At 32.6% G+C, this 15,896-nt stretch overlaps 1 protein-coding gene and 1 pseudogene across 9 annotated transcripts in view; one reads left to right on the top strand and one right to left on the bottom strand.

The window, feature by feature from the left end:
* OSBPL8 (oxysterol binding protein like 8) overlaps positions 1–15,896 on the bottom strand; it is a 146,241-nt gene that overhangs the window by 18,558 nt on the left and 111,787 nt on the right. For all 9 annotated transcript variants that reach the window (XM_039838885.1, XM_039838883.1, XM_039838889.1 and 6 more), the window contains 8 exons: positions 15,177–15,361; positions 12,073–12,154; positions 11,700–11,798; positions 10,372–10,468; positions 6,552–6,650; positions 4,164–4,261; positions 2,953–3,042; positions 1,422–1,558 (listed from right to left, as the gene is read on the bottom strand). In XM_039838885.1, the coding sequence (XP_039694819.1) occupies positions 1,422–1,558; positions 2,953–3,042; positions 4,164–4,261; positions 6,552–6,650; positions 10,372–10,468; positions 11,700–11,798; positions 12,073–12,154; positions 15,177–15,361 (887 nt within the window). The remainder of the gene's footprint in view (positions 1–1,421; positions 1,559–2,952; positions 3,043–4,163; positions 4,262–6,551; positions 6,651–10,371; positions 10,469–11,699; positions 11,799–12,072; positions 12,155–15,176; positions 15,362–15,896) is intronic.
* On the top strand, positions 1,956–2,074 carry LOC120583456 (uncharacterized; annotated as a pseudogene).

Raw genomic sequence — 15,896 nt, forward strand, 5'->3', positions numbered from 1 at the left:
ACATTGGTTCTTAAGCACGTGGCAATGAATGGTACTGACCCAAGATGACAAGAATGTAATGAAGGCTCAAGAATCTAAATTTCTAAAAAGGTCCCCAGATGATTCTTATACAAACTGTTTAGGATCCACTGGCATCAAAGATCCAATAGTGTAATGCCACGCTTCCCAACCTCGAATGCAAGACTTATCATGGAACTGTTAAAATCAAAATCTCTGGGGGTGCACTCAAGTATTGGTTTTTTAAAAAATGTTTCCCAGATGATTTTAATATTTAGCCAGTGTTGAGAACCACTGATTTAACAGAAAAGACTACTGAGGTGACATCTTTTCCCCTACTAAAGTTTAGTTTTATATCAGATAAACAAAAATATAATATATGTATTCTACCCACCTGAGACAAAAGCATGTTGGGATTTAAAGAATAAAGGCTTTGGAATTAGACAGACGAGTTGAAGCCTCGATCTGCCACTTCTTGGCTGATGAGCCTAAAGTTACTTATCCTGTCTATGATTCATTTTCCTCATCTTAAAATAGTTAAATTATATCCACACCTCAAAAACTGTTGGATGCCTTGGCAAAGTTTCACTCTGACTGAAGAGAATCATGTGGCTATAACTGAAACAGAATTTTTAGAACTGGTGCATACATATTCTTCCATCTTTGACAGCCTCAATTTTGAGTGTAGAAGCACAGTACAGAGACTTGAATCTCATTAGAAAGAATGATAACACATGTGGAACATGAGGTGAGGACTAAACAGCATAATGTGTATAAAGTACCTAGTATAATGTCTTTTACAGAGATGCCCCACATCCTTCTCCTAACACAAAATATAGTAAGAATAAAATTGGGCAATGTGTACATAATATTTTTGGTTCAAAAGTATTATAGATCTAAGAATTTTATGACTTTAAGAACAGAAACTATGGCCTTAAATATTACCCAACTAATGTAAGTCCTCTAGAAGCCTGCACATTCAGTGGCATTATTCTTGTATTTTAGAAAATGAAACAAAAGTAGATTTTGCACCACGTCCTTCACCTACAGTTAGTTCTATGTCTCACCCAGCTTAGAAAATAGCTACCAGATAAAAACCAAGAACCATTACGTAGTCCCATAATTTTATGCAGACAAACTAGAAGGTTCTTTTTTCTTTTTATTTTAATAGGCCCTGGAGCAGATAAGAAGAGAAAGGAAAAAATGAGAAGTTTTACTTTTGAGCTGCAGAAAAGTAAATATGATTTGTATTATATTTATTTGACATTTGCATAAACTAAGATGGAATCCTGTCACATCCCACACATATTAAACTACTTTGCTGCATTAAAATATGACTCAAGAGAGAAAAATACCCACACCATTGAGGGATTAAAAAAATATTCTTTATCATAATGAAACTAGCCGAAAAAGAATATACTTACTTCTCTGATTCAAAGTCTCCCTGCTCTTCAAATTTTACAGTGTGCCTTATTAATCTCCATTGCTTAATGTCTGGTGTTGGATTCCAGAAAACCTCTGAATTATCAGTCTTTTTGTCATTAATAAAAACTTCACTATCCTATATTTAAAGAAATTAAAAATTAAGGTAGAGAATTATCTTTATTTAAAAAATTATATTTAAAAGAGGGTTATATAGTATAGTAATATAATACTTCCTGATACTTAATCCCTCAAACAGTTTTAAAACAAATATAACTAGCACTTTTCTGAAAGCCCCAAATCTTGTCATTTTTATAAAAACATTTTAAGATTAAATATGTTATACTAGTTATTTAAAAATTTGATTGAATACACTACAAGTTGGTGAGATTTCACAAGTTTTACTAAGGAAATTTCAAACGATTACATGCAAAACCTCAACAACCATCTCGAAATCGCCAAAGTGGCCCACAGGGTTTGCTGCAGCTACAATGAGATGTTAGTGATTATTTACGCGCACTCAATATATGTAGAATGTCTATGGCCATGCCACCCTGAATGTGCCCGATCTTATCAGATCTCAGAAGCTAAGCAGGGTCGGGCTTGGTTAGTACTTGGACGAGAGACCATTTAGGAATACTAGGTGCTGTAGAAAAACAGGAAAAAGCCTCTTAGCATTAAAAATTTGAGCATATTAGAAATTTCATTTTAAAAAAGATTTTTATCATTTTTCCAAATGGTATTGAGATAGACATAAGTTTTAAAAATTACAAAGCATATGTGGCTTCTTAGCTGAGTTTTTAGACCGTTTGATTTTCTTATATTTCTCATCATTTTCTGATTATGACATAGAAAACAGCACATATTCAGTGTTCACAGTGAAAGTGCACCAGAGCAGTAGCATGATGTAATTCCATTTTATTCATTTAAGCTTCTCTTAACAGAATTACATAAATGTGAATTTAGGTCAGCAGAGAAGTGAATAGAAGCCATTGCTCTCATAAACCACTATATACTCTCCATGTCCCACAAAGGAAATATAACTCTCACTGGAAATGCCCCTGCCCTCTGGGTGAGAGGCAGTTACTGTTGTTCATAAAAGCACATCCCTGGAGTCACAGTACCTGGTGAGAATTCTCACTCCACCACTTACTTGGAACAAATTAGTTAAACTCTATGTGCCTCAGTGTCCTCCTCTATAAAATGGGGACAATAACAGTACCCACACCTCATAGGGTTTTTACATTAATATTAAATGAGCTAATATGAGGAACATTTTTAAACAATGCAGGACACAGTAAGTGATATATAAGCATTAGCTGGTTTTATTGATTTAAAGTTTAGGAAAGTTAAATACCACATAAAACTAAATATTATCAATAACAGATCAACACTGAAATATTTGTTAAGCTGAAGGTTATGTTAAATAGTGATACTTTTACTAATAGAATAAGTGAGCTTATAAAATGTGATTGTTAGTTTTTTTCCACAGAATAAAATTCTTTTGTTAAACTAAAATATAAAAACACTTACCCAATGGCCTTCCAAAGTAGCTAGGACTTCTTTTCCCAATTTAAGTTTCCCTGATATTTGATTAACACAATCACTACTACCTAGAAATGGCTTTTAAAAGAGAAAATGTTAAAGAAACATTTTGCTTTTAACTTATATTTACATACAATGTAGGCAAAGAAAAAAAACAGAAAAAGTAACTATTGTTACAGTGTTGGTGAAATGCTGATTCAAATTTTAGTCAGAAATGTTCCATTAAAAACATGAATTTGTTGCTGTGGAAAAAACAGGTTAAAAAATACTATGTGAAGTCCAAATACACATATTGAGAAAGATCACACTTATATAACTGGCTCAAGTCCTGTGCTCCCTCCTAACTCAAGACTGTACTCTATCAGTGTTGCAATATATGAAGCAATAACAACTCAGTACATTTAAGAGATGTTAACTATTGAAAGAAAAAATGCCCCCACCTTCAAAATAAAACAGTAAAACAATACTGAACCAAAAATCCCTCCAAAAAATATTAGAGTTATTATGTTGCCTTACTGATGTTTCTCCTCAGTAACAAAATTTTGATGTCTAAATCTAATACTTAACTTAAAGGTATCATAAATTACTTAAGACCTCTTTAGTCGTTATTTTCAAATATCATTATCGCCATACAAACAAAAATTTGTTGAGATAAAAAAAAAATCAAAAGGTATTGCATCTAATAATACTTAAAGGAGATCCTTTTTATTAGATAAAAGTTGCTGATGAGCTAGATATCAACATAGGAGCTATTAAATATTAAACAGTTCATAGAAATGTTTTTACCTGAACACAGTGTACTGTCTTACACCAATCACTGTAAAAAGGTCTTAAATTTCCCTTTCACTCCAAGGCAGACAGGATTTTCCAAAGATGGTCTCAAATTTACCTACCCTTGCCCCTCTAACTCATACACTCTTCTCACACTGAGAAGTAGGGTCTACAGCCCTTTCCCTTGAATTTCGGTGGGTTTATAACCCTTCAACTAATACAAGATGGTGCCAACCAAAAATTTTATTAATTAAAATTAAAAAAAAAAAAATGATGGCTTTGTGTTCATTGAGATCTTCCAAGGCTGCCCTTTCATAAATTCTGTGTTCTTATATTTAGTCTTTAATTAGGAACTAAACTGTACTCTTTGGTTTTTATAATGTACTTCCTCTTTAATTAGGTGATACCTCCTATTATTCTCTACTAACCTTTAGTTTGAATTCAAGTATTGCACTATATCCGGTTTTTTGACATGTAATATTGACTGTTCCACCAAGCTCCAGTGTCATCGTGCCATAAAGAATTCCTAAAAAAACAATTTTGACAAAAGGCTGAAAAAAGAGAGATAATGGCTAATAACAAGCAGAGCTTTAAAATCTAATAATGCAAGGGTATTCTGTCCCACTCGATAACGATCTATAATAAACACATAAAGTTGGTTCTGTAGGATTTTTAAATAGATAACAGTTGATATACATTATTTGCAGAATCCATATTTGCAAATCCACATACTCACTAATATATATTCTCCAAATCAATACCCACAGCACTTTTGCAGTCATTTGTGGCAGCAAAATGGGCAGAGTGGTTAAAATTTTGAGCTATCCAATGTGCACATTCCCAGCTGAGGTCAAGCAAGGTGACACTCTGCTTTCTCATCTCATCTCTCAGATGGTAAAACAGGTGTCTTTTTTTATAGTATATTTAGTGCCACATTTTTCACATTTTTGTGCTTTTTGTTGGTGATTTTACTGTTTAAAATGGCCCCCAAATGCTGTGCTGAAGTGCTGTCTAGTGTTCCAAGGCGCAGAAGGCTATCAGGTACCTTACAGAGAAAACATATGTATTAAAGCTTGGTTGTGACAAGAGTATACAGTGCTCTTGGCTGTTAGTTCGATGTTAATGAATCAACTACATATTAAATAAAGTGTCTTTAAATAGAAACAAGGTTCTGTATAGATTAGTTGATAAAAATGTGACAAGGGGCTCACAGAAAGTGTTTCCCCTAGGAGCAACGGTTCAGTATTCATTAATTTAGTGTTTGTGGTGAATTTATAGAACATAATTACAGCCAACAACAAGAATCAATTGTATAAGACAAGCAGATTTAAAAAATACCCCCAAATAGGGCTAAAATCTGGAGAAATTCTGAATTTAACAAAGTGAGACAAAAATCTATTCTTAGAATAAGCTGTTAAGGCAGCCTTCAACTGCAAATGCACAATGTTAATTTCCAAGAGGAGAACAAATTATGCGATGCTTCTCATACTTATTTGCCAAGGACCTCTCATTTTGTAAAACAATTTGTGAGACTAGTGATTTGGAGAACACATCTTAGAAAATATACAGGGTAGAAAATAATCTCTATTTCTTCTGATCATTCTACAAGGGGTTATATTATCTTTTTTCCAATGCAATAAAAAGAAATGCTATGAAAATATTTTCCCCTGTTGCTAGTAGGGTATGGTATTTGGTATCTACATAAACTATCATTTTATTTCAAGTGATATAAAATTTAAAAATATAGTTCTTATCAATTCAGTTCCTAATTTCAGATATTTAACTTCATGTATATTTCAGAAACCACATGTGAAGCTCTAAGAATGATCTAGCCTCAGGCCACAAGTTGGCCCCTCATCTTTAGTGCTAGGTAGGTTCTGGTACAGTAGATGGGAGTCGACAAGCCCAGAATTTAGTCTCAGCATTCTTACTGACTAGCTGGTTTGGCCTTGGATAAGATTCTTAACTCTTCTGGTTTTCTCATATGTAAAATGAGGTCATATTAAATAATCTCTGTTTTCATGAATCAGTTCCTAAAATATAAGATAATTACCAAAAAAAAGTTATTTTTAAGAAATTGATTGGAAATGAGGGTACAGATAATGATCAACCTGAGAGTTTAAGCTGATGCCCTACAGCACAGTAGTTCAGTTCACAGAGATCTGGACTCTGCCACATCCTAGCTGTGCGAGATCAAGCAAAGTAACGTCTTTGTGCCTCATTTTCCTTGTCCATAAAAAAGAGATAATATCGCTATTTTACAGGGCTGCTGGGATGACTGAGTTTATAAATGTAAAGCGTACAGAATAGTTGGGAGCTTAGATTGCAGTAAATGATAGTTATTATTTAATATTTTTACTTGTACCCTAAATAATAGGGCAAAAGCATAATATATTAACTTTTAAGAAATTGCCAAATGAGGATGAAAAAAATTGTTAAAGGACTTGGTACACTGAAAAGCAGTATATTAAAATGTTAAAAAAGGGTGCTGATTTAAGAAGATAAATATCATTTTTAAGAAATGTGAATAGGCAGTTTTATCAAATTTTAAAAACTGTACTTAAGGCAAATGAAATTCTATTATTATAATCACCCTCTTCCAACTATGTATGTGTCATAAAAAGTCCACTGTGGCTGAATTAATTCACCACAGAAATATTCAGCAGATGACAGTAATAATCTTAAGTATCTATAAATCTAGGACACTTTCGATCAAAAGGCTGACTCCCATCAATCTCAAAACAACAAATTACAGCTATATTCATTTATTTAAAAAGCTCTAAGGAATATCTAACTCAAATATGGAAAATATTTACCTTTACAATGAGCATATGGCATTGTCATTACATAATCTTCGCCTCTATTCAAGAAAGTTAACCGTGCTTCTCCTTCTAATATGGCAGATAATGAGTTTCCTAAAATAAATAGTTTATTAAATTTCACAAAACTAATTCAATCAATTGAAAACAAACAAGATATATTCAGGACACCTACCAGACATGTACAGTGGAATGTCTTAAAAATGTCTCAATCTCAATGTGCCCAAACATGTATTTGTTATCTTCTATCTAAAACATATTTGATCCATATTCCTATTCTTATAAAATGAGTACTTGTGAAGTACTGATTATGTTATTTTATATGAGGCTCTTAAGAAAAATTCTTAAACATGTGGAATATGAAATAAAAGTTTCACTGTATAGCTTAATTTGTCCATTTTTGAATAAAAACATTATTTCTTATCCATAAGTCACATTACTTAGTTAAGTCCCACGCTTTAAGTACTTATCATTGATATAATAATACTATAGATAATACTATAGATACTTTAGACAAATAGAAACATGCATAACCCATAAGCTATGAAATCAATGATAAATTTCATGGTGTTTTTCTTTTCCCCCATTACCAATTTTATTGAACATAATTTTCATATCATTAAGAGACTTAATTTAAGGATGCATTCTGATAGTCCTGGCAATTGTACACAGTCACGTTAACTACCTACCACAATCAAGATACAGAATTTTCCATTACTCCAGAAACTTTCCCTTTGATCCCTGGAAGTCGATGTTCTCCTCCAGCCCCAGGAAACCACCGGTCTGATTTCTATCACTGTAGTTTTACCCATTGTAGAGTTTTGTATAAATGGCATCATAAAATATGTGGTTTACTGTGTTTGACTTCTTTGGCCTAGCAAAATGGTTTTAGATTCATCCATGCTGTTGTGTCAACATTTCAGGCTATTTTAAAGTAGTAAAAAATCTAATATATAAACATAGCATATCTCTTTGTTTACTTGTCTTCTTTAATTTTCCTCAAAAATGTTTTGTAGTTTTTAGTGTATAGCTTTCACATATCTTTCATTAAATGTATTGTTAAATATTTTATTTTTCAGATACTATTGTAATCGAAGTTGTTTTTAAATTTTCATTCTACAAGTATTCATTTTTAGTATATAGAAATACAATTGACTTTTGTATTTTGACCTTGTATTCTGTAACCTTACGAAATTTACTTATTAGTTCTAGTAGTTTTTTGGTGTTTTCTTAAAGATTTTTTATGTAAGGCAGGTATACATATGGTTTAATTTCTTGCTAATCTGTATGATTTTTTAACTTTCTTCTGTACTGGCTAGGACCTCTAATATAATTTAATACAGAAGGAATGAGAATGAACATTCTTGCTTTCTTTACTCCTGATCTTAGGTAAAAATTATCAATTTCTACCTTAGGAGCATAAAATTTGCTATATATTTTTCATAAATACCTTTAATCTAGTCCTAATTTGTTGAGAGCTTTAATTGTGAATGGGTGTTGAATTTTGTAAAATGCTTTTTCTGCATCTCTTAAAATGGTACAGTTTTCCTTTATTCTATTAATATGCATTACACTGATTTTCAGATGATATACCAACCTTGTATTATCTGAGATAAACCTTGTATTATCTGAGATGATATACCAACCTTGTATTATCTGATCATAACATATTATCCTTTTAATATACTGATCATATTTATCCTTTTTATACATCCTTTTGTGTGTGTGTGTGTGTGTGTGTGTATTACTATCTTTTATCTATATATTGATTTATTATAAATTTGTTAAGGATTTTTTAATGTATATTCAAGAGAGATACTGATTTGCTGTTTAACTGTAATGTCTGGTTTTGGGGATTAGGGTATTGCTGGCCTTATAAAATAAGTTAAGATGTATATCTTTCTATTTTCTGTAAGAAGTTGTATATAATTGGTATTATTTCTTCCTTAAATGTTTAGATCTCAAGACATCTGGGCCTGGAGTGTATCTTTGAAGGAAGATTTTAAATTACTAATTCAATTTCTTTCACTGATTTAAGGCTACTGAAATTTTATATTTCTTCTTGAGTAATTTTGGTAATTTGTATTTTTTAAGAGATTACAATCTAAACTGTCAAATTTATTGGTATAAAATTGTCTGTAATATTTCCTTATCATCCTTTCAGGGTCTGTAGAATCAGTAGTGATTCTGCTCATTTATTCCTGATTTGTATTGTCTTCATCAGTCTAAAATCAGCTCTTAGATTCTCTGGTTTTCTGTATTTTTGCCCACATTTTACACTAATGTCTGCTCTTTATTGTTTTCTTTCTTCTCCTTACTTTTAATTTATTTACCTCCTTATCTAATTTCATAGGGTGAAAAGTCAGGTTACTGACTTAAATCATTCTCTTTTTCTAATTTAAAACCAAAAATTTCCCTCTAAGCCCTGCTTTTGCTATTATCCCACAAATTTTGGTATATTTTCATTATCATTTAGTTTAAAATATTTTCTAATTTCTCTTGACCCATGAATTATTTAGAAGTGTGTTATTTAATTTCCAAATGTTTGAAATTTATCTCTACATACTATTTGTTTCTAATTCTATTTCATTGAGAGTGCAGAATATACTCTATAATTTTCAATCTTTACGGTGAAATACATGGTCTATACCAGTGAAAATACTATACGTGTACTTGAAAATAATGAATATCCTGTAACCGTTGACTGTAAAGTTCTAGAATTATCAATTAAGGTAAGGTGGTTCATAGTGTTCTTCATTTTCTTAAGCCATTTACACTATAGTCAGAGTGTAGAAGGATGGAAGGTGCAGTAGGGAGAGAATAACATTAAAATAAAGAACCTTCAGAAGAAAGCAATCACCCTTTGAACAAACAAAACATGAAACTAGGCAAAATAAATAAGTAAATAAATAAAAATAAAAATAAAACCCAAACAAAACTAACATTAAGAGAAATGAAAGACAACTTGAAGAAAAATAAAAGCATACATCATGTTCCTGGATCAAAAACAGTAAGATTTATAAGATATCCCTGTCACACATTTAATCTATGGTTCTCTACCCTCTCAAATAACCAAAACTTAGGTTTCTGTTGACATATTTTATTTTTCCTATTTTGTCATAATTATTTTTTCTATCAAGTTTAAACTTCTCTAGTGAAATTTAATTTGTTAATTTTTCTCCATTAACATTTTTTAATTGAATAAAAGTATTTAAGGTTACATATTTTCTACTGGTGTAGAAGTTTGGCCACAATTCATTTGTTTGGACTGTCATACAGTTTTTTAAGTTTCCTACTGTAACCACATTTTTCTATTTCTCCTTATACTTAACAAAACATTTTATTGGTGTGTTATTTATTTGGTCCAAAGTTAAATAATATTACTAACTGATGCTGGAACAAGTATTCAAACTGTACTTGAATTCTTTCTCTTTCTATTCAAAGACTAAAATAGAAAACTGACCCCTAAAGTACATTAAAATGGAACCAAAAAACCTTAGTAGGGCTAAAAGCAAAAGAAATACATTATGCACTAAAAGTGCTAGTTATGGTGGGCAATCATTATTCTGTCTTTTGATAAGTGGTGTTTGTGATAAATTTACACTTATGTGGTATATACTTATATAAAATGAGTCGTACCTCTATTTATAAATGGGCAAAGAAAAGCACTATAAAAGAAAGGCCATTATCCAAGTAGATACTTAAAATGGCACATACATTCCTTGTTCAAAACAGCCAAAAACTTATCTAAATAAAAACTCACTAAAAAATAACTTCCTCCCAGAAAAGGATGCAGACTGAGACGGGGGAAACTCACCATAGAACTTGGACTTAGCCAGGATACTACCACTAAGGCAAAATCCATCCTTTCGGTTACTAACATAAAAGGCAGATATTGGTGGATGATGGGACACCTATTAAACAGAGAGAAAAAAAAAAAAACCCAATATAATTAGCATATTATTGTGCTATTATCAAACATTCAAGTCTTAAAAGTATACTCTATTAATGAATAAGAAGAAACATTTGGTAAGTAGTAAAATTAAATATTGTTATAGTTATCAGTCTCCCAGATGTCTCCTAAAGAAACTCATCTGGTATTTATACCATTAGGTGGACAGTATGCCACTTTTGAAACTAAGTTATAATGTAGCATCCATACCTCTCTCTCTGTCTGTCTGTCTATCTGTCTCTCTCCCTCTCTTTCTCCTCGCCCCCGCTCCCGCTCAGATCATTAGCTGCTAGAGAGATAATGTCATATTCCTGAGGTTTGTTAGGGTGGGGGGGATTGACAATCATATTATGAATATAAGTGTATATAAGTTTAAATTAATAAAACATTAAAACTAAGAACTATTTTCTGACTGTCTACTATGTGTACAATAAAAAGAGATGTATTAACAGGAAGGTCTACCTTCAAGGGGCTAACAATTCAATGTTCTATAAAGTTAATACAAGTGTTAAAATAACAGCTCAATGGATAATCACAAAAATAATACAGAAGTTTGAGAAGATAGAAATCACTGGTTGCTGCAGTCATCTGGACCATAAAAAAGTGGAGAGCCAGGGGAGGGAGGGAGGGAGCAATAGGGGGGATCATTTTATGAACTATACAGCTGTCTAACCAATGTACTGTATACTTGAAACTAATTTAAATAAATAAATTTATAAAATTTTTTTTTTAAAAAGGTGAGATCAGGGTTTGTTTAAATGAAGAATAGCTAAGAAAATACAATGGGGTGGGAGAATTAAATTTAAAAATAGTGAGGGCAAAGAAGTGCAATACCAGGTTACCTAATTGTGAATGCACAGGTTTGACTACTACAGAGGGCTCAGAAAGACATGTAATTTGAGATAAACTGTAAAAGATATGGAAAACGTTGTATGTCAGACAAATGGATAGTAATTTGATTTTGGAACGGGGGAAACACTGAAGAATTTTGGCAAAAAGAGGGTGGGGGCGCAGTCATCAGATTCCAGGCCTTTAATAGTAATACTTATGAGGATGGTATTCAGTACTAGAAGGTAAAATGCTTACCAAACATTCACAAATAAAGGTTAATCAACAGTGAATTAATATTTTCTATGAAAACATCCCAATAACTTCCAAATCAGTTTTGTTTCTGTAACATGCATTTCTAATACCTGCTCGGCAATATAAAAAGTTTTGCTGTTCGTTCTGGGATGAATCCACAAACAACGGAAACTCTCACCAAGTATAGGATTATAAGGTTTCTTCAGTCCCTAGAAAAAACATACAAGTTTCAAATTACAAATAGGTAAAACTCAAAATAGTTTAAACCAGTCATGATGGCTTTAGCTGTATCATCTGGGAGATTATCCTTATAAAATTTCACAGCAGTGACATGAAATAAAGTTAAAATGACGTCAATCATAATACAGATCTAAATGATCAAGTACTGAGAACTGCAATGCAATTATTAATAGACAGTCTAAATATAACATAAAAAAATGAAGAACTCATATAAGGCTAAAGAAAGTAAAATACAAATATTACCTTTGGCTTTTTATAGAATCCTGACAAATACCACTTCACTACTTTCTTCAAACGAAAGTAAGGGTTTTCTTCAAGAGCAGCCCTAAAAAACAAAAAGGTCAATAAAAAATTTACAGAATATATCACAAATTCTCCTTCATATTTATCAAGTCAACAATTTAGATATGATTGGAAAGCATAATTCATATTTAAAATAGATGGCAAAAGCAACCGTGTACATTAGTTTATAAGAATTATTTTTCAAAATCAAGTAGTTACTTTTCTCCCTATTTTTCCTATTTTTTGATGTACTGCCCAGGTCTCCAGGTCTTTTTTTGCTCAAGTATTTTTTGGAAACTCTCTAAACCAAGATTTTTCAAGTGGGATTCTGTAGGAACCGAGATGTTGCTAGAGGTTTTGTGGGAAATTGTGAGTAAAAAAATGAACAGAGATTTCTGAGATTCAGGCACTGTTTGATGCCTAGCATCCGCAGTAAAGGGACAGTCAGTGGCCAAGCTGCCTCATTAACAACTTCATTAGAGGTCTTCAGCCCCATATGTCAGAGAAGGACCCTGTTCACTTGATTCAGTCTATTCTCAGTTGTTGATGTTAATTAGAGGAAATCAGCCGTAACTGGTGAGTGCTATAGTACACGGAGGGAGGACAAGAGAATCATGTTAGCCTCTCCTGCACAAATTGCCTAAGTATAAGACTATGTGCCTTTTTTAATCCTTTGTACAAAACAGAAGTTTCAAATCACAAATATGAAAGATTTAAAATAATTTAAACCAATCAAAAACGTTTTAACCCATTTTTAGCCTTTAACCTCCTCTATGTGCTACCAACTGATTTTCCTGAGTGAACAAGCTCTACAAGTATAATAGGTAATCAAAGAATAATGTTAATTTTAAAGAAGAAATTTTTAGAAGCCCTGACTCAGCTGCCTCCTTGCCCTTTTGTCGCTGATATACACATTGCAAAACACTGACCATGTACATCTAAGTGAATTCTCAATAGAATTCACTTAGCTTATTTATTATTTACTTATTTTATAATTTAACTATTTATTACATTCTTCAAGTATGCCTGATGGTCTAATGTGGTGAATTTTGAAGATGAAAGATTATTGAAGATGAAAAATTTTGAAGATGGAAGAAGCAGGGCCTAGGCTTACTGACAAATTTTGCCAAGTTCTAAGGTTGCACTTTGACCCTCTGATTGTTCCGCTCTTGTTTTAAATTCTCTATGATATTTTATTTTAAATTTTATATATAAATAAAACATAGTTTAAAACTCAAAGCAATACAAAAATGTATACATGCCTTGCTATTGCCCTATCTCAATGCTCTTCCTACTTATATCCTATAGGCAACTTTTTTAACTTCCTTTTTTTGTTTTTTTAAGCATAAAGAAAATTTATGTAGTCTTTCTTAAAAAAAGGTAGCAAACTTCACATTCTTCTGTACCTTACCTTTCACACACACATACACACACACTCTCTCTTTCTCTCCCTCCCTCTCTTTTTCTCTCTACCCCCCTCCCTCTCTACCTCTCCCACCTCTGACGATCCCTCCATATCAATTTATAGAGTTACTCCTTATGTATGGATGCACCATACATTGTTTAACCAGTCATCTGTGGCTGGACACTTGAGTTATATAATTTTATGTGATTGCAAACCCTTCTGCAACAATCTTGTATATATGTCATTTTACATATCTGGAGTTATATATCTATAGGAATTATTTCCAGAAGCAGGATTACTGGATCGAAGGACTGAATGAATCTATAATCCTAGTAAATATTGTCAGAGTCCCTTAGAAAGCACTGTGCTAGTTTGTATCGCCCAGCAGCAGCAGTGCATGAGTACCTGTTGCACACACCCTTGGCAATAAAATAGTGTGTGTTGCAGGAAAAGTGCAACCTTTCATTTTGGGAAAATAGGCATTTATTCCTCAAGAAGACCTTACTGTGATTCATAGAAACCTGCCTCACACTCTGAGAGAATTAAATTTCTAGACAATTAAAAAAAAAAAAAAAAAGAGAACTATAACAAAATATAAGGCAGAACTGGGGTATAAAAGCTTTTGGACATTTGGTCAATGTGGTGGATGAAAATCAGTATCTTATTACAGTTCGAATCTACATTTTTCTTATTTTGTGTGAGGTTTACATGTGTTTAAGGTCTGTTTCTATTTCTACATTTTTAAATTGGTCGTGTTCTCTACTCCTTTTTCTATTAGGTTGTTGATCATTTTCGTTCACTTTCGAGAGAAACACTTTGTGCATGATTTATTTTGCAAAAATCTCCCACAGTTTATCAGTAATTTTTTGATTCAGCTTATGATTTTTTTCCAATGTTCATTAATGCAACTAATAGACTAATAATGCAACTAATAAACTGAATACAGATATTTATGCAGAATCTAAAAACCAGGTCAAATGGCCAGAACTTAGTATCTTAAAAAACACAGTGCCTTGAAACACAACTGCTGCTGGAATGGAGGCAGCAGGTGAAACCTGGAAAGGTCTGCATGAAGTGGCTGTCTTTTATGGTTCTCTAAACAACTGCTGGGAGACAGGTGGACAGTTCCTCCTCTGCCTCCTTTATGCCTGCCTTCTTCAGAATTACACCCAGGATTGGCTGGTAGAGAGAAAAGCAAAGATGAAAGTAGATGCCAAGAGCTAGCAAATGGCAGGGCATTCTGGTTCTGGTAAGCTGCGTATGCCTCACAAGCATACAGAGAGGATAAGTATGAATAAAAGCCCAAGCCCCAGGACGGGACCTGAACAAAGGCTGAAGCGGGGAGAACAAAGAATGCCAACCACCTTTCCCTATGTCAGGCCAGTGGTCAGGGAGCCTGTGATAGCAGCGCTGTAGGGTGAGGGGTAAAATTCTTGTTCTCCTTAGGCTTGTGATCTCTTAATTCAACCTCATAAATGAAAACATTATACCAAAGTATTAAATATGCTTCTTATGAAGGTCAACTACAGAAGTGGTAGAGAAGAGAGACTGATATCCCATTAGAGCCCAATTTTGATAAGGCATAATCATGGAAAAAATCTGGAAAAAATCTCTGAAACCATGAAGTACCTTCTATTTTAAGAAATGAGAACCTACTTACTCAGATAGGAAATCTGCATGATAGTAGTAATCTGAAAGTTTATCCAGGAAAGAACGAGGTTCCAAGATAAATGTGGGCAGAACCACCCTGGACAAGTCCATGCCAGGGCGTACTTGTTTCAGCAGTGTCCAGATGAGGCTTTTGTTTTCTTCAGACACAGTTTCTGTTTGAGAAGCCTCACCTGCCTTTAGCAATTAACAAAAAATTCTGAAATATTATATTTATCTCAGACATACAGATGTGTAGAAAAGACAGCTAATGTTTAAAACCTGATTTCTCTATTTGACTATTGCAAGCATTCTTAAAATGTGGAAATAACCCATTAATAAATAAAATCCATAGCTAAAATTTAGGTAAAAAGGGTAGTTGCAAGAGACATCAAAGTGAATGATACATACAAAGAATTCATTACAAAAAATGTTATACTCCATTATACTATCTTTACTTCTATATACTAGCAATAACAAGAAAGTTATAAACTCATGTTTCCTTGAAATTTATTTTGTACCTGGCAATGACATCGAGCAGTATGCTATGTTAAAAGTGAACCTGAAAAAGATGTGAACTTTACATAGAATATATTCATATTTGTAGGAGTACTATGTTTTTAGCTATTTATCAATCCTGATATATTTCATATGCATGCAACTTTTAAAATAGGTATCACAGAAATATTCTCTTTTAGCAAAATAAGTCATATGTCAAACAAATGATATATTC

The sequence above is a fragment of the Pteropus medius genome, unplaced genomic scaffold (genome assembly GCF_902729225.1).
Source record: "Pteropus medius unplaced genomic scaffold, Ma_sr-lr_union100, whole genome shotgun sequence".
NCBI lineage: Eukaryota > Metazoa > Chordata > Mammalia > Chiroptera > Pteropodidae > Pteropus > Pteropus medius.